This window comes from Rattus norvegicus, chromosome 16 (assembly GCF_021556685.1).
Source record: "Rattus norvegicus strain SHRSP/BbbUtx chromosome 16, alternate assembly SHRSP_T2T, whole genome shotgun sequence".
In the NCBI taxonomy this organism is placed as follows: Eukaryota; Metazoa; Chordata; class Mammalia; order Rodentia; family Muridae; genus Rattus; species Rattus norvegicus.
The window spans coordinates 38,857,932-38,876,848 of NC_141549.1; the positions used below are offsets into that span (position 1 = coordinate 38,857,932).

The 18,917-nt window shown below is 41.9% G+C and overlaps 2 protein-coding genes and 1 long non-coding RNA gene across 14 annotated transcripts in view; 2 read left to right on the forward strand and 1 right to left on the reverse strand.

Annotated features, from left to right (window-relative positions):
• The window catches only part of Erich1 (glutamate-rich 1), a gene marked incomplete at its 5' end in the record, with an annotated part of 52,793,804 nt that overhangs the window by 7,987,372 nt on the left and 44,787,515 nt on the right, over positions 1 to 18,917 (forward strand).
• Positions 1,806 to 18,187, reverse strand: LOC148000526 (uncharacterized). Of its 7 annotated transcripts, XR_015639807.1 has the most exons (9): positions 17,819 to 17,901; positions 17,090 to 17,336; positions 15,204 to 15,284; positions 14,081 to 14,201; positions 9,478 to 9,623; positions 6,286 to 6,678; positions 6,012 to 6,072; positions 5,189 to 5,363; positions 1,806 to 4,524 (listed from the first exon to the last, which is right to left on the reverse strand). It is a non-coding gene; the product is annotated as an uncharacterized LOC148000526 (long non-coding RNA). The 7 variants fall into 7 exon arrangements; XR_015639811.1 differs by lacking the exon at positions 17,090 to 17,336 and having other exon boundaries at positions 17,819 to 17,857; XR_015639812.1 differs by lacking the exons at positions 17,090 to 17,336; positions 17,819 to 17,901 and adding an exon at positions 11,941 to 11,996 and having other exon boundaries at positions 15,204 to 15,797.
• Positions 18,537 to 18,917, forward strand: part of Galnt7 (polypeptide N-acetylgalactosaminyltransferase 7) — a 124,292-nt gene continuing 123,911 nt past the window's right edge. For 6 of the 7 annotated variants that reach the window (XR_015639380.1, XM_087588035.1, XM_087588030.1 and 3 more), the window contains exon 1: positions 18,564 to 18,714. Coding sequence is in view for 2 of the 7 variants with exons in the window: in XM_087588030.1 (XP_087444156.1) it covers positions 18,589 to 18,714 (126 nt within the window). In the remaining 5 variants the exon portion in view is untranslated. 7 annotated transcript variants of the gene reach the window in all.

Sequence of the window (18,917 nt, forward strand, 5' to 3'; positions counted from 1 at the left end):
AAAAGTAAGGCTCCGATTACAATCAGACCCCAAATCATAGTCATGGCAGAGGCAGATGTCAAGTCTGCCCTACTCAGTCTTATAACCGTGTCGCTCTCACAGTGCTAGGGCCCTCCTGCCTCCAAGCTGGCATTTAGGCAGCCAGAGAAAGGCCTGGATTGTGCCGTATGCTGTGAATTACTGAGTGAGGTTGTGGTGTTATAAAAATCACCTGTAATTTAGCCTTGGGAATTGTAGTAAATACAAGTCGAGGTTACTCTGTAAAGTATAAGTGTGCATATTCAAAATGGATAGGTTTGAAAATGTCTGCCTGTATTGGGCAGGTGTGACCTCCCATTCTCAGCACCTTTACAATCAACCTTTTTAAAAATACATCTAGTAAAATAACCTGTACTTCAAGATTTAGAATCATAATACCATGAATCGAATATATCGTTATATATAACCATCGGAGGAAAAGAGAAATGGAATACAGAATCCTGGTTTGGGATGCTGAGATATCAAAATTAAAGAAGCCAAAAAAAGAAAAGTCATCTCATTAGCTCTTTACCCCTTGGTTGACTTGTTTTTTGTTATTGAACATTAAATGACTTAGGAAATCAGACATGATTGGTTTGCCTTGCAATCATCTATTTGATTTATTCCTAGGAAATAGAGCTAGTTCTAGTCACTTGGGTAGATAAAATGACTAAAATGTTATTTAATGATGAGCTAAAGGAAATCCAATCAACTGTTTCCTCAGGACAACATGTCTGATTCAGACGTTCACATTCCTTAGACTATGTGACTATTTCATTCAGGTTGTAGTGATTGATTACAAACCCATTTGCCTCAATTTTGGTTGTAAATAAATCTTGATTCATTTTGTAAACCTATCTATACCACCCACACTTTCCTATTCCTATATTTCTGAAGTGTTTCTCTCCAAAACTTTTATGTCTTTTTTATTTTTTCATTATAGATTGTCCACAAAGAATGATATTTATATGAAATGCCTCCCCACCCCCAGCACAGTAAAGGCTGTTTAAGCAAAATTCATGATGTGAGACAGTGTAGCACTAAGGTATATAAAATATACCCAGAAAAAAGTTATACAATTCTGTTTCAACAAGTGTTAGTTGGAAATACTAATAAAATGCAACCTCAATTTGTTTTAAATAAAGGATGAGAGGAATGAATGGCAAAGAAAATTTAAAAATAAATAGTATTAATTATCCCATGCAGTTATCCAGGCTATGAAAACTTTACTGTATGATTTAATTCTCAATAGAGCAAATTAGTCTATGTTTATAGAATAATATCACTAAAATAGTGGATATTCTAATGTCTTATGTTTTAAATAAAACCAAGCATCTTTTCATGTTGGAATAAATTTAACTTTGTTTGCTAGATGTAACTGTCATCCTGGAGGCTTACTGCTCAATAAACTTGTCTTTTCTAGTGCTTTTTGAACTCTGGCTGCACCTGGTCTGGCTGCCAACTCCTCTCCAAGCTGAATGATTTAAACTAGCTTCTTTCTACTTCCAACTGAATTGCCCTTCTTGGCCTCAAACAAACTCTGGCAATCTGTTCTAATCTGGCTCCTTCTGTCTTCACCTGTAACCAATCTCTAAATCTGTCCCGTCCAGGTAAACTACGCCCTCTCCCTCTCCCTCTTTTTCCACTGTTCTTTTAAGTCACCTCTCTTTCCTGTGTTGTTGTCCTCAGAGTTGAGTGTATCCTGTTTCTGACTCATTCTGTCAAATCTTCCTCTGATTTGTCACTTTGTCTGCCCCCCAATTACATGCCACTTTCTTTCTTTTTTTCCATCTTTATTAACTTGGGTATTTCTTATTTACATTTCGATTGTTATTCCCCTTCTCGGTTTCCAGGCCAACATCCCCCTAACCCCTCCCCCTCCCCTTCTCTATCGGTGTTCCCCTCCCCATCCTCCCCCCATTGCTGCCCTCCCCCCAACAGTCTAGTTCACTGAGGGTTCAGTCTTAGCAGGACCCAGGGCTTCCCCTTCCACTGGTGCTCTTACTAGGCTATTCATTGCTACCTATGAGGTCAGAGTCCAGGGTCAGTCCATGTATAGTCTTTAGGTAGTGGCTTAGTCCCTGGAAGCTCTGGTTGCTTGACATTGTTGTACATAGGGGGTCTCGAGCCCCTTCAAGCTCTTCCAGTCCTTTCTCTGATTCCTTCAATGGGGGTCCTATTCTCAGTTCAGTGGTTTGCTGCTGGCATTCGCCTCCGTATTTGCTGTATTCTGGCTGTGTCTCTCAGGAGCGATCTACATCCGGCTCCTGTCTGCCTGCACTTCTTTGCTTCATCCATCTTATCTAGTTTGGTGGCTGTATAAGTATGGGCCACATGTGGGGCAGGCTCTGAATGGGTGTTACTTCAATCTCTGTTTTAATCTTTGCCTCTCTCTTCCCTGCCAAGGGTATTCTTGTTCTCCTTTTAAAGAAGGAGTGAAGCATTCACATTTTGATCATCCTTCTTGAGTTTCATGTGTTCTGTTCATCTAGGGTAATTCAAACATTTGGGCTAATAGCCACTTATCAATGAGTGCATACCATGTGTGTTTTTCTATGATTGGGTTACCTCACTCAGGATGATATTTTCCAGTTCCATCCATTTGCCTATGAATTTCATAAAGTCATTGTTCTTGATAGCTGAGTAATATTCCATTGTGTAGATGTACCACATTTTCTGTATCCATTCCTCTGTTGAAGGGCATCTAGGTTCTTTCCAGCTTCTGGCTATTATAAATAAGGCTGCGATGAACATAGTGGAGCACGTGTCTTTTTTATATGTTGGGGCATCTTTTGGGTATATGCCCAAGAGCAGTATAGCTGGGTCCTCAGGTAGCTCAATGTCCAATTTTCTGAGGAACCTCCAGACTGATTTCCAGAATGGTTGTACCAGTCTGCAATCCCACCAACAATGGAGGAGTGTTCCTCTTTCTCCACATCCTCGCCAGCATCTGCTGTCACCTGAGTTTTTGATCTTAGCCATTCTCACTGGTGTGAGGTGAAATCTCAGGGTTGTTTTGATTTGCATTTCCCTTATGACTAAAGATGTTGAACATTTCTTTAGGTGTTTCTCAGCCATTCAGCATTCCTCAGCTGTGAATTCTTTGTTTAGCTCTTAACCCCATTTTTTAATAGGGTTATTTGTCTCCCTGAGGTCTAACTTCTTGAGTTCTTTGTATATTTTGGATATAAGGCCTCTATCTGTTGTAGGATTGGTAAAGATCTTTTCCCAATTTGTTGGTTGTCATTTTGACCTAACAACAGTGTCCTTTGCCTTATAGAAGCTTTTCAGTTTTATGAGATCCCATTTGTCGATTCTTGATCTTAGAGCATAAGCCATTGGTGTTTTGTTCAGGAACTTTTCTCCAGTGCCCATGTTTTCGAGATGCTTCCCCACTTTTTCTTCTATTAGTTTGAGTGTATCTGGTTTGATGCGGAGGTCCTTGATCCACTTGGACTTAAACTTTGTATAGGGTGATAAGCATGGATCGATCTGCATTCTTCTACATGTTGACCTCCAGTTGAACCAGCACCATTTGCTGAAAATGCTATCTTTTTTCCATTGGATGGTTTTGGCTCCTTTGTCAAAAATCAAGTGACCATAGATAGGTGTGTGGGTTCATTTCTGGGTCTTCAATTTTATTCTACTGGTCTATCTGTCTGTCTCTGTACCAATACCATGCAGTTTTTATCACTATTGCTCTGTAATACTGCTTGAGTTCAGGGATAGTGATTCCCCCTGAAGTCCTTTTATTGTTGAGGATAGTTTTAGCTATCCTGGGTTTTTTGTTATTCCAGATGAATTTGCAAATTGTTCTAACTCTCTGAAGAATTGGATCGGTATTTTGATTTGGATTGCATTGAATCTGTAGATCGCTTTTGGTAAAATGGCCATTTTTACTATATTAATCCTGCCAATCAATGATACATGCCACTTTCAAACATGGCTGCTGCTTTTTTCTACAAAACGAATCTAACCATTATTTGGGAGTAAAGGTGTATACTAAGAGTGTGTCCGTATTCCAGCTATATTATACTGTAATCCAGTGCATGTCTGCATTCTAGCCAGATCATATAGCTCTAGAAGGTCATTGGATGTGATCTATTGCCAAAGCCGCCATGTTGCTGGATTAAAGTTCCTCTGCATTGGCATTCCATTTAAGAAGTTTTACAAGTGTTCTTGGTACTAAAATGAAAAGCAACTGGAGATTCTAACAAAGTCTTCTGAAATTTAGTGACTGCTTGATTTTTTTTAACTTGTGCTGATAGGGAACTGTCAAATCACATTAAAGATGTCTCTGACTGAAAGTTTGATTTCTGGAATACAATGTTTTCTTTTCTTTCCTTTCTTTCTTTCTCTCTTTCTTTCTCTCTTTCTTTCTTTCTTTCTTTCTTTCTTTCTTTCTTTCTTTCTTTCTTTCTTTCTTTCTTAATGGAAAATTCCATTCCCCAAACAGGAAGTGGCTCTTAATGTTTACATTTTTACTAGGCATACTGTTTGGACATTCTACAAGAAGAAAACAGGAGTATATTGGATTTCAGCTATTTTATTTAAAACGATGTCATTAGAACAAAGGATACTGTCATCTTAGCATTTGGGAAGTTGGAGGAAGGATGATTAGGTGGTAAGTTGTGGCAAAAATAAAAAAGGTGGAACAGTTCCCATGAGTACCTTGGTCACTCTCTCACTAGGGTGGGCAATAGGAACTAGCACTAATTTATCTTAGTGGCTCCACACTACCCCGTACTCTCTAACCCAGGCAGTCCGTGAGCCGTTCCAGTGAGGCACCCTGCCAGGCTACCCCACCTTCACTCACAGTTCCCTTGGTAGCTTGCCACCACGCCAGGCACACATGTCTCAATTCCATGGCCGGCACCACACACTCTCTGGAACTCAATTAAGTCACCACAATAAAAGAAAGGATTTTTTTGGTTTTTTTTGGTTTGTTTTTTTTTTTTTTTAATTTTTACTGCAACAGTAAGTGGTTGTATCTGCCACACAGCCTGGGCTACATGAGATTTCCTCTCCAAGAAAAAAGAGAAAGGTAAAATAATGTTATTAGAATTAAAAAAAAATAGAAGCTATGAATTCCTTTCAGTTCCTGGCAGACGGAGACAATCTAGGAACTGTTCATAGAATTGTACACATTAATCCCCCCTTCCCCTCTCACCATCCTTTTTTTCCAGTCTGACTGCAGGAGGCGATGTGTAAAGGATCCACTAGAGAAGAGATAGAGACAGGGCCTCTCTCTGCTCCCATCAAGTTTGGAAGGATGAATTGCTTTGTCAAGCATACTAGCTTTGGGCGTTATTCTCCTTCCTTCCTTGAGGAGCTCTGATTCCACCCTTCAAGTGGAGAAAGACTGATTTTAGAAACAAGGAAGTAGGGTTTCAGAACCAGGGCCAGTGTTTTGTGCTGGGAGAGGGCCTAGGGGTAAGATATCACCCCATATTATGGGAAACCTCAACAATTCGGAGGCTCAAGACCACTGAAGATGTCTCATCTTCACAGGGGACCTGAGTTCCCATCTGACTTGTGAGTTGAGGGTTGGTGAATCCCATTGGAAGTTAGATTAACGCCCCTTTTTTTCCTATCACATTTTACTACAATGGATTTCATGTATTTATAGTTACTACTTGTTTGTAAGCCTCTCAGAGGCTAGGAAGAGTGTTTTCAATTTATATCCACAGTACGATGTCTGAATTATGGTAAGCACACACAGCTTGAAGTGACAATTTGTCAACAGAAAACTGAAACAAGTTCTGAATCTTTTTCAAACAGTAACTTAAAAAAAAACAAAAAACAAATTCTCTCCTTACTCTGGATGTAACACCAGATCAACTTGGCTATTTATTAAAACACTGAGCAGTACACACACACACACACACACACACACACACACACACACACACACACACACACACACACTCATTTCTTCTCAAATGTTCTGCATGTTCTTCCTTACCTCATCTTCTTTCATGGCCAATACGTACCTATCAATTTGGTAGTATCTTCTTAAACACTACTTTTTCCAAGGTTTTCCTTGGTTTCCCCCTAAGAGATTAGGTATCACTTAGTACCTCTAGAACGCATGGATCGTGATCATAAATATTTTTTATCGTAATATTCATCTTGCAAATTAGCAACTGCCCTGTCTCTGGGCTTATAGACTTCATACAAAATATAATTTTTCTGTTTCATACATTACTGCATTTCCAGTACTCATGTCCAGTCTACACGTAATTAAACAAATTAGTCATGTCTCACCTTGAAAGAGGTAACTCAGTCAAGTTATCCTTAGATCGGGAGTCCACAGAAATCAGTTTCAGTCCTATTATCAGCTTGGTGTAGTTATCTCTTCTGAGTCTGTTTCCTTCTTCAAAAATTCTGGCTAGATACTGTCATTCCCTTTGCTCATATCACAACTAGTGAATGGAGACACTCGCACCATCATAGATTGCTCATGACATAACATGGCGGAATGTACTAACTCTGGGCCAACGGGCTTTCCACAGAGCTGTGAGGCCTGCCCTTGGATGCACAGCCTAAAATGCTCAAGGTACAATAGGCCGAGTCTTCTCATCTGCCTCTTAGGTGATTTCTCCAGCTCACTGAGTGGACGAGGCCAAGACGCACAATTGTCTGTTGTTTTCCTGCAGTCTATGCAAGACAGAATCATTTCTGTTATTTTATTTATGAACTCTAAGTGTTATACTTCAGCACCAAAACGGAATTGTACATTTGTGGCTCTCTGTGGTTCAAGTCTAATGAGGTCAGTCAAAATCGAAGGCAAATTCACTGTCTCTTATTTATAATTTCTATCCCACTTCGAAAGCCATGGGCATTGGAGGGTAACACCCACGGGAATCCGTCTATTTAAAGCATGCATTAAGACAGATTTGGTAGGATACTCCAGAAGGGCACTCAATCCATGAAGCTTGATGTGGTGAGGAGGGGTCACATTATGGTGTTTCAAACATGTAAATCTGGGTTATATGTGACCATTTCCTAAGGTCCCTGGATCCACAGTGCTTCATTTTCCCATTTCCTGACTCCCCCTTTATCTTGTTGGAGTACACTTTTTCTTTCTGATATCAAGGAAGGGAAGAATAAATTTACACTTTCTGACCAGTATAATGTGAAATATTGGAATTCCTACTTGGGAATCCTTTCCAACTCCTCTTGACTTTTGTTTCAATAATTGAAACACACCCTAAGATAGAATCATATGATGGAATGACTATGCATAGTAGAAACTCAGTCACACCTCACTTTCAGTAATAGTTTAGTGTTCAAGGTCATCCGTATTCAGGAAAGGGCTCGTTCCAAAAGGCTATGCCCGAATGAATGGTAAGTTTACCATTTGGCTACTGTTTTATGAGATCATTCAAGGCCTTAGTTGATGGGGGTTTGCTCATATTTTTGTTTTAAAGCTTCAGGCAAAACAAATCTTACCAATTATCCTACGCAGTGAGCTCATTAAGTCATTTGGTTTAATAAATTGTAAGGGATCACGGTTACTAAATTGTGGGCTTCATCCTGTCTTATCTGGCTTCCATCTTTTCCTTACTACTTGCCTGTAAGAGTAAGACTTAATCATAGTAACCGCAAAGCCAGAAATAACCTAGAAACCACATCCGCACTCTCAGACAACCCATAAATCATCTCAAACAAGCCTGTATCCTAAGGTTTTTTTCTAGACTCTAAAAGGTCCTCTTCTTTCTAAATGCTTCAGAATCCAAAGCTTCTCTTCAACCACAAAGAAATTTTCATCCAAAGTACAAAATAAATGATTTCTGTGGGATCAGGGTTATGTCAGGCATGAGTAGTTATATCACTAACTCAACTCTAGACTATATACAAAGCCAAGAATGCTGAACTTAAAAAAGTGTTCTTGGTCCTGGAGAGAGAGCTCAATATGTTAAGAATGCTTACTGCTTGCTCTTTCAGAGGACCAGATTCCTGTTCCCAGCACCCATATCAAGTGGCCTCAAACCTATTCTGAATCTGACATCCCTTGGTCTTGATCACATGGTGCACATAAACTTGTATGCACAACACACACACACACACACACACACACACACACACACACACACACACACACACACACAGAGTTTCTTAAATGTTCCAGGGAGCTGTTGAGTTCACTTGGTTGGTAAAGTGCTTTCTGAGAATGGGGACTTGAGTTTGAATCTGGAGCACCTATATAAAAGTTGGATGTAATAATGCATGCATATAAGCTGAATGCTGTATGGGGGCTTGCTGGAGAGTAGCCTAGAATTAATAAGATTGAGGTTCACTGAGAATACCTGTCATATTGACAATTAAGGTGGAGAGAGACTAAGGAAGACCCCAGCGTGGAGCACTGGCCTCCACACATCCATGCATACACTACAGAATCACACGTGTACACACACATACCTTGTTCATATATTACTGAAATCATCATGTTTTGTAGTAGGAAAAATAGAAATATTCTATATTTTATTAGTGAACTTCTACTGGAAGTGGGTGGGTGAAAAGTATTGATTATTTAAGAAAAAACAGGCCACTCTGCATAGCTTCTATGAGAATATTCATACTTGGAACTTCCATAAAGACACAAATCCATGAAATCAGATCATATGTCATAAAACTAGACGACAGTGGGCAGGAGGTGTAACTCCGAGATAGGAGGCTTGCCTAGCTAGCATCCACAAGGCTTTGTGTTTAATCCCAAATACCTCCAAATAAACAGAGAGCAAACAAAAACCTAGAAGCCAAACCAGGCATCATTTGTAATCCCTAAACCATACAGGCTTAACTCAAATTGACATTAAGCAAAAAAATACAATGTTATATGTTAGTTATTCCCAAGCTGTGGTAACTTGAGGTTAAAAGATGATTGTTAAGAACCACAAATATCTTTAATTATAACTATATACATTAATTTTAATGTATGTAGAAAATAATACCATTGTATTGCTGTTTAGCACAGAGCTAAATTTTAGTTAATACAAAGTTGTTATTGAAGTAAAAATATTAAAACAATAGCCTATCACAACTTCAACCATGAATGAAAATACTGTGAACAGTTCCAATGAATAACGCTCAGAAAGTACTACCACAGCTACCTCACCAGCACCCATGCCACACTTCCAGTGCGCTTTGCGAGTTATAAGATGGAAATGTGCCTTTCGTTTGCCAGTTATGGCCTTTTAGACAGAATCACTAGGGAAAGCACGGTTCCATAATGCCTTCATTTTAGTACTTGATTGCTCTGGTCTACAGCATATTGATTAAACCGGTGCATATGTATTAGGTATTTACTGTACATAATGCTCTTTCACGGGTAATTTTGAGCAATATAAAAATCTCTTTTGAACTACACCATTGTCTTTCTTTTTAAAAAATTATTTGGGTTAGTAGATGCTGGAGAGATGGCTCTGTGATGTATTAGCTACTTTTCCAGAGTACCTGGGTGCCTGGGTTCAACTCCCATCACCGCCATGGTGGCTCACAAGCCATGTGTTACTCCAGCTCCAGGAGAATCAGCACCCTTTCCAGCGTCTGTGGATACCAAGCCTGTAATTGGTGCACAGGCATACATGGAGGCAAGACGCCTATAAAATAAAATGAAATTTTAAAACTCCATCAGAACGTATGCTTTCCAAGATGTACTTAACCAGGGCAATGACATGTACTAGTGCTTTGAGGTTGTGCCTTCCAGGATGTGATGAATTGCCACCTTTAAGGGCAAACCAATAAAAGCGTTTTTTTCCCCTTGGAGAAATGTGATGGAACTTTTAGAAAAATTCTGGTAACACAAGAAATTATGGTTTTTAAGAAACAAGAAAGAGTAGCGTGCTCTACACTTTAAATCCCAGCACTAGGGAGAAGCTGGTGGATCTCTGAGCACTAGGCCAGCCAGATCTACATAGTTTTAGGATAGCCAGGGCTACAGAGTAATGAAACCTTGTCTTGGGGGAAAAGGAAAGGAAAAGAAATAGAGGTTAGAATGTTTTCCACATGGCGAAACATGGTGAAGGGAGTCCGTGGGAACAAGCAATCTAAGTATCAAGGTCTGGACTACGAGGCCCCAGAATATAGAAGAAAATGATGGGAGACTGTAAATGTTAGCTACCATTCTTCCTCCCAGCCCCATGCTCTCAGAAATGACTCACATTCAAAATATAATTTATATACACCTTGGCTATATAGTTAGGCTCTCCTCTGACTAGATTTAACTTAAAATACCCCATTTATTTTAACCTACGTTGTACCACACGGCTGGTTACCTGTGCTCAGCTGTCTGACATCTTTCCTGGTGGTTATCCTGCACCCAGCTCTATCCCAGACTTCCTTCTCCGCTGGGATGTCTGAGTCAGGAGCCTGGGAAGAGCAGGTTTTATGGGAAAATCGAGTTACACTGGGGAAATGTTAACTTCAAGCACCAAAGAGGCTTCCAAATGTCCTATGGGATCTTTAATGCTCAAAAACTGCGCAGAAATTCAGGTGTGTAAATTATTAATGTAAGTGAATCATGTGTTAATCCAAGAAAAGATTTAAACTGAGAAAACAAACTCAGACTAAACTTTGAATGGCTCCGTCCTTTTTAGAGATAAGAGGATTGGTGGCGACTGAAACCAACACTAGAGGAGACAGGACTCCAGAAACCTTTTGAAAGGGTTTGATAATAGTTCGAATCTACGGTTCAGCCTAACCATAAGCCTCATGGTTCTCTTTTCTTTTCTAGAATCTGAGTGTATTCTCAGTTTTACTTGTATTTTCAGAGTTCTTTCATTTCCTGAAAAAGTCTTAAATGTGGTTTCTATTGTGTCCGTAGCTATAACTGCTATTTCTAAATCGCTGTTTTCTTCCTGCTGCCTGAATTCACAGGGCAGTGCTCAGTGATTTCAAATGTGACTTTTAAAGAGACAAGAACAGTATTTTTTTTCAAAGCATGAAGAGATGGGTTTTTGTTTTTTGTTTTGTTTTTTACTATTTTTGGATGTTTGTCTGCTCATATGTTTGTGCACCACATGTGGGCCTGGTGACTTGGTGAGTGCAGAGGTCATAAGGTATCAGTGGCCCTGGAATTAGGGTTGCAGATGGTCGTGAACTAGGAATTGGACCTACGTCTGGAAGAACACCCAGTGCTGTAAACTGCTAAGCCCCATGATGCAGTTTTAAACATAGACTGTAATTGGGGGTGGGAATACAAACCTTTCATCTCAGTACTAGGGAGGCAGAGGCGGGCAGATTTGTAAGTTAGGTCTATGTAGGTAGGCAAGCAAGAGATACATGGACACTGTACACACACACACAAACACACACAATTCAACTGTAAATATGTCTTTACTACCCCCAACACAAGGTTCAGAGACCTATGCAGAGAGGAAGTGGAAAGATTGTAAGAACTGGAGGTGATGGGTAAACCCAAAATAGCATTTTCCATACACAAAACAGCTGAGCACAGACTAAGACGGGCCTGAGCAAACTCAAGCTGGACAAAGTCCCAGCACAGAGAAAGGAAGCAGACACAAAGTCCAACCCCTTCGCATGATGTTATTTGCCAGTGATAGCTCCTGGGAGAGGGGGAAATCAGGCCTTCTTCATGAAGGAATACTGGGTATATCAACCACACTCTAGGGCCAGCAGAAAAAGCAATTCCATGGTTGTGTATATGTGCTTTTTCGTTGGAGGTGGGTATATCAAAATACATTGTATGAAAAATGAGATTGAAAAGAAGCACAGAAAACCAGATTCGCTATTAACGGAATGGTTGTTTTTAAGAGTGTTCTGTCAAGGTGGCAGGCGTTTTAACCACAGAGAGCATGAGGGTCAGTCATGGCGCTGACTCCTTAAATCCTGGTGTGGGTATGGGTAGAGAGAGAAGTTCCTCTTCAAGAAATCAGGAGAACAGTTTTCCTCTCTCACCTTGGGAGTCTCCACAGCCTTTCACAGAACACTTGGGCTTTCCATTCCGGTGTCAGCTTGGAAATAAATGGTTTTGTTTCATAATCCATAAATGCAAAACAAATGACATTCAGCTTGACTCATACTCTGCCACACCGTGTAATATAAACATGGGGGAGGGTATCCTCCTTTGTTCAGTGTGTGACCTTAATGTTCTTTGATTATCTCATGGGTGCAATTTTTTTAAATTTGAAAACATTTTGCTGGCATTTTCAGTTGTTTTCATCAGATCCGTTGAGTGTGGCATCTAGCGTGCCATCGTTGCATGGGACATTTAATTAAATTGTTGAGTAATAGCTTACATGGTTTCCTTAAATAATGTGTTTTGCCAGAGTATTTAAAGAGTTGCTTTACAGGTTATTAATTTAACTGCTTACAGTTGAGGAGCAACACAATAAACTAAATTATTTGGAACCATAAGAGTTGAAAAATAAACAAATGTAGCCATGGTCTGGCCTAGTGCAATTACTGCTGCTATAATCCCAGGCTATGCTTCTGGAGTCTTTTACACGGATTGGTCGGATAGCCTTCCCAACTAGATAATCTTTGCTTTTTAGCTTTTCTGTTTTCCATGCCAGACTCAGAAGCCAAAGGCTGTGGTCACCTCTGCAGTAAGCTTCCCAAGGCTTTCTTGTCAGCCATACTGTATGAGACGAGACACTCCTGCCTAGGGTCTTTCCATTTGACATTCCTCGTGCTTGATGCTATCTCCTGTGGTGCTTTGTCTTAAATCCCCATTCAGGGCTTGTCCAAAAGTTATCTTCTCTATGACACTTCCTTTTTAAAACTGAAATCACTCTTCACACCCATCCAGCACTCCGGACCACATTCCCTTGCTTGGTTTCAGCCCATCAGATGCATTCTCTAATGTACGATCTAAGTCTGTGAGTTAATCTTCACAGACTCTTCAAACAGCACTTGGCATGCAGGTGAGGTAGCAGTTTATTTGATAACAATATAGAATGGTTTGCACATGAGTTATTATCTGCCTCTATGAGGACAGGGATTACTGCTCTTTTAGTTTATTACTATGTCCCCCCACTTGTCTACAGCGATGGCTACCACATGATACGTACACAAAAAGTGTTTTGAACATATAGAAATAGCTATTAATATACAATAAAAGATGACAGAAAAGGATTAAGTTTGTTAAAAATTGTTTTCTGTGGTTTGAGAAACAGAAGCCATCCCAAAAGGCCAAGTCCTCAAAGACTGCTCTCCACAAAAGAAATGTAATTAAAATTCAAAATTTGAAATTCTTTGCAATATGCCAAAAAGGTACATTTACCTGAATGGCAGTATTTTGAACTCCCTAGAGCAGTAAGTACTTTTGGCTTACAAGTCCCTGGTGTGACTCTACAAATAGTGACTTAATATAGAGCCATGTGTTCAAATAAAAGAGAAAATATACTTGTTCATTGTTCATAGAAAAAATGGCTGGAGAAAAAAGGGTGATTTCTGTACACCAGTGAGCCGCAGCACAGCATATGACAGCAGAGGGGCAGAATCAACGGATAATGAGTTCTTGTCCAACCTCTAACTCCTGGATTTGGGATAATCTTCCTGCAGAATCTCTCTGCAGTCTGTCTTCGGATTTCCTTATTTGTATTCAGCTCTGTTTATCTCCCCTGAAATGTCTAAAAGGGCTTATAGGAATAGTTCATTACTAAGAATACCCAACTCTTGTTAAAACTAATCAAAAACATTCCAAAGGTGAGGCTAAGTGTGACGTGTCTTCTGTTGTTCCCATCAGCTTAGAGAAGAGCACAGAACGACCCTCCCTCCTCTCCGGATCTCAACAGCCTTCCCATTCCTCCAGAGATCCTGAGTCCAGGACTCTGCACAATATAGTATAACCATAGCTCTCATATTACAAATTGCAAGTGTGGAGCCTCTGACCCATTTACTGACATAGTTTCTTTCCATTTCACTTATTGTAGAACAGTTGTTCTCTGTGTATAAGAGATTAACAGTATTAAGAACACAGAGGAGGGTTTGTCTTGTAGTCTCAGATTTGCCCATTAAAGACAGTAAGGTTCTGGGCAGAGCTGAATAAGTAAAACCTCTGGAGGGATGTGATAATAAACCGACAGCTGTTTACCTGTCTGCTCACTGATGAAGGCGTTTATGTTACCGGGTTTACAGTAATACACTGACAAAGTTCCGTGGTGATGACTTCTGACCATTTAACCATTCTGCTGAGACCCGAGTTTGCTGGGAATCTGCAAAAGGGCATTAGAAATTTAAGTCTCGTCAAACCACCATCTCTAAATGGCAGGGTGGGTTCTCTAGCCCTTTCACTGAGAGTTTCTTTCCATTTCAACCATTTCATTAAAAACCATGGTGATGACTGGAATCAGTAAGACAGGCTACTACTTCTCATTTTGTAGGTATCAGGTTCTCAATCAAAGACCACAGGATTCTGAACAATGTATGTTCACTCCAGCAAACAGACGGTTAGTTTGATAGAACCATCAGTTAATCTAGGAGTGAGAGGTCACGTGCTGGCTGGATGAGGTACAGAACAATGTGCCCTTCCTTCCCAACTCTTTAAGAGAAAAATTGACTTACATAACGGTTTTATGCAAGCACTCAGGTTTAATTAGTCTTTAAAGATATTAATTTTACAGATGTGTCCAAAAATTTTAATGCTTTACCAGTAAGTGCATGAGATATACTTTCTCCCACCTACTCTCTCTCTCACGCTGAGTCTGTCTTGCACTGTCAACATCCTAGGAACACAATACTAAATGACAGCCCAGTCCTTGCCCTTAAAAATGTTGGCTAATTGAGGTGACAGTTGAAGAAATACTAAGGCTGAGCTCTTCCAGGTCATGCTTCCATGAAGCAGAAACTTCTAACCTGGCAAGGGAGGGGAGGGCCAGTGAGGACAAAGTTTCTGAAAAAACCTGACACACAAACTGAAATTTGAATGGTTACAGTTTATGGGTGCAGCTGATGTAACAACTACCAAAGCCTGTTCTAGAAAAAGGAGTAATGTGCTCAAAGGTCAACAAGGGAGAAGGAACTTGAGCTGTTTCAGAACAGAAAATGGCATGGCTATAATTTAAGCTGGAAAAGTGGTAGTGACTAAGTAGGCACAAAGCCACACATGCTCACAGAAGTCATCGGTGACAAACCAAGGTTAATTCAGGATTAATTCTAAGAGGGAGAGAGAGAGCTGGTGATGAGGTTTTGAAAAAGACAAAATGCGTTTCAATTACCTTTTTAAAAGTGACTAAGTCAGAAGAGTCCTCTATATCATAGGTGCTCTAAACATTACCCAGCTGTGAAGTGGTAGCATTCTACAATATTAAATCAGAGAGAGCTTTCAATGAACATTTTAGCCTTCAAAACACTGTGGGAGACCATTAATCCCATCAAATGGCAGCCTTTGACAAATATTTCATTCCGGATTGAGTTCAACATAGGAATTATCTATTAAGCTTATGGTAGAAATAGTAATCTTATGTTAGGGGGATATCGGATTTAGGTTGAAACTGTGACTCTTTCGGTTTGAGTAGCTACAGTAGACCATCAACAAAGTCGGTGGCAAACGACAGCTTACCAACCGGTAGTGACTACTGGAAAACAATCACTGATCTAATGAAATGAATCCAATATTTTGTTCTTGCGAAAACGGCCTCCAGGAAGAGGACAATCGAGGTGATGAGCTCCTAAGCCCTCTTCAGAGCTTCATTTCCCCTTTGTATTTTCAGTCCAACTATTTAGCCAGTGTTCCACCCAAAATATTAAAGCCTTTCTACACATCTGACACAGGAATACAATACACTCCATAGACAAAGTCCCCAGTGTCGTGTAACTTTTTACTCTCAAGAGGAATTAAGCTGTCGCAACATAGTGATAATTATTAGGGAAGAGATGGGGTGGAAGGTGGGGTACCTAGACAATTATCTTGGTTTAGAGGGACAGAATCGAGTAGAAAAGGCTTTTGTAACTGACTGTGAAGCTTAGTGCTAAGGTGTCAGAAGATATTGTAGGTTTGAAAAGGAGATTCCGGGGGTTGGGGATTTAGCTCAGTGGTAAAGCGTAAGGCCCTGGGTTCGGTCCCCAGCTCCGGGAAAAAAAAAAGAAAAAAAAAAAAAAAAAGAAAGAAAGAAAAGGAGATTCCCATACAAAGGCCTGCAGGCAGGCACCTGCTAGCATTTACAAACAGAACATCCAGCTTGGGTGCAGGATGAGGGAGCTTGCTAAGAGCCCCAGGAGAGTGTAGCCCTAAACCAGGCACAGTTCCGTGTGTGTGTGTGTGTGTGTGTGTGTGTGTGTGTGTGTGTGTGTGTGTGTGTTGTGTGTGTGTGCGTGTGTGTGTGTGCTGTTGCGGGAGGGTATCTTCTTTAGCAGTTTGTATGGATGATGATTTTTAAAAATCACCAAACTTTTAGGTTCTGACCTGTGGAATCCTAAAAGCATTTTATAATAAACATGAGGTGATGATACTATTTGGCAAAGACTGTGCATGTGTTGGCAAGATGAGAAAACCTGCTCTGAATTCGACGAACAAAGAACACTAATCTTAGGCGTTAGAAAGCTTAAAAGACAAACGTGAACCATTGTGCACACACTGCCTGCTCAGAAGTTTTATTCCCTTGCAATTTTGCTTGGGAGGCCCCAGCTGGCCTCGGAGGCAAAGGCAACCATGTCGCCACTCCCACGTGACCTCCTAACTTGTCAGAGACCACTGCTCCTCCTGCTCATACTCTCCCTCTCCCATTAGGTGTGAGTCTTTACTCTCTTCTTCAGGGACCACTACCCAAGGATCGACAAGTCAGAAACAGCTCAGAGGAGCCATCCCTACATGCAGTAACAGCTGTGTTGTTCGCAAGAATTATACTCATCACCACCAAGGCTTCCCCATTCACATTATCTGTGCTTTATATTTGCACATGCACGTGGCCTCAATTATTCCTCCTGACAATATTGTGAAGTGTTATAATCATGACTTTGGCAGATAAGGGCTCTAGGCTCAGAGAGGCTAAGTGTGACTTTTTCCTGACCCAGGCATTTAACGCAGCTTCTCATTTTCTAAAGAGTTCTCTACAAAGGCTGCCTGCCAGCAACTGTGGAGAAAAGCGAGTGTCTTAAGGCCTACCTCCAGGTTCACTTAAACAAAGTGAAGAACTCAGAGGAACACCAGCTTTTACAACCAAATGTCTGTTCATCAATTTCGAACTTTTTGGCCTTTCATATTTCAAGTTGGGGTGGCAGGGTCGTCTTAGAATAGTGACAGCAGTTGGGTGGCTCACATCACTTCAGTGACGAGAGCCACTTCTCAGCTGTTTATGTGCCCAGCTGTGCTCATAGTCATAGCTTGCCATCTTCTCAATAGAAAAACGCACCTGAACAACAGTATATAGAATGTTGGTCACTCTCAGGTAGACTTAAGCAAGTTTCACTCGTTCTTAAAGCAAAATGCATGCAGACAAGGCAATGTTAGGATTAGAAAAGGCCAATTTACACCATCCTTAAGCTTGCTACCGAAAAGCATTTGTTCGACAAATTGAGTAGTTTAGGAGTATGGCACACACTGTAGACTGTGATTTAAAGTGATTGACATCTTTGGCACAATGTACAAGGGAGAGGCGTGTAGCTAAACATTTGCCAATATCCTTTCCTGGAAAAATCAGCTGTGAGAGAAGCAACGATGCATGTGTGTAACATTTTAAAATCCACTTTCCCCAGAGTAGGAACTTACAACTCCATCAACAAGGATGGTATGGTGAGTTAGTTAGTCGACTTAGCTTTCTAAGCTCAAGAGGAAAGGTAATACTGTCTTTCCACGTGAGTCCTCTTTTAGTTCTGTGGTGTTTGCACATCTCACCTGGGCCTTTCGATTACAAATCCACCTCCTTAAGGAGCCCTGTGAAAAAAAAAGATTAAAAAAAAAATCCAGCTATAAATCAGCCACGTGGAGCTACTGCTGCAGCAGCGGTGGCTGACTTCCTGGTTTCCTTTCTGCAAGCCTCTGGCTGGGGTGATTGGGCAGTGGGCGTCGGGAAGGGCAGAGCAGCAGGGTGGCTGCAGGTCCACTTGAGGGGGGACGGGTGGCAGCATCCAGAGAGGGCACGGGCATCAAGGACAGAGTTTTGATCCATAATTACAATAAAAGTTTGGGGATCTGCAGGCTTTAGGAAGCGGAGCCTAGAGAGAGGCTAAGACCAGACCTGGGGGAAAATGTTAAGTTAGTTCCAAGGTTACTAGGGACTCGCAGGGGGGTTCTCGGGGTCGCGGGTGGAGAGAGGGGGGACTGCGGAGCTAGAGCGGGCAGGTAGAGAGAAAGGAAGCCTAGGGAGCTACACACTCCGGCCGGTCGGAGCTCTGCGGAGGCCGCCGGAGGGGAGGGGGGTGCGGCAGCGCAGCGCAGAGGCAGGCGCAGGGAGGGGGCGGAGGGGCGAGCCAGGGGAAGGTAAAGCCGAGGGGAGTTCCGGATCTGGAGCTGGAGAGGGCAGGCGGTGGGGAGGGCGGCGGGCGTAGTGATCCGGGAGGGGGGAAAAGGAGGAGGAGGAGGAGGGCCGGGGGAGGAGGAAGGAGGGAGGGGAGAGCGGTGGCGGCGGCTGCGCCCGGCTGTGTGTCTCTCGCCGCCGGAGGAAGATGAGGCTGAAGATCGGGTTCATCTTACGCAGTTTGCTGGTGGTGGGAAGCTTCCTGGGGCTCGTGGTCCTCTGGTCTTCCCTGTCCTCGCGACCCGACGACCCGAGCCCACTGAGCAGGATGAGGGTGAGTGACCCGCCTGGCCCCCTCCGGCAGCGGCGACCTGCAACTTGTTTTGTTTGCGCGCGCGTGTGTGGCGGGAGCGAGGGGCGGCGGGGTCGCGGCCGCGTGGGCGCCGCAGCTCCGCAGGTGGCGCTGGCCCGGCGCCGGCCGATCGGGGGCGCCTAGCCCTACGCCGCGGGTACCCCTCGGCCGCTGCCGGCCCGCCC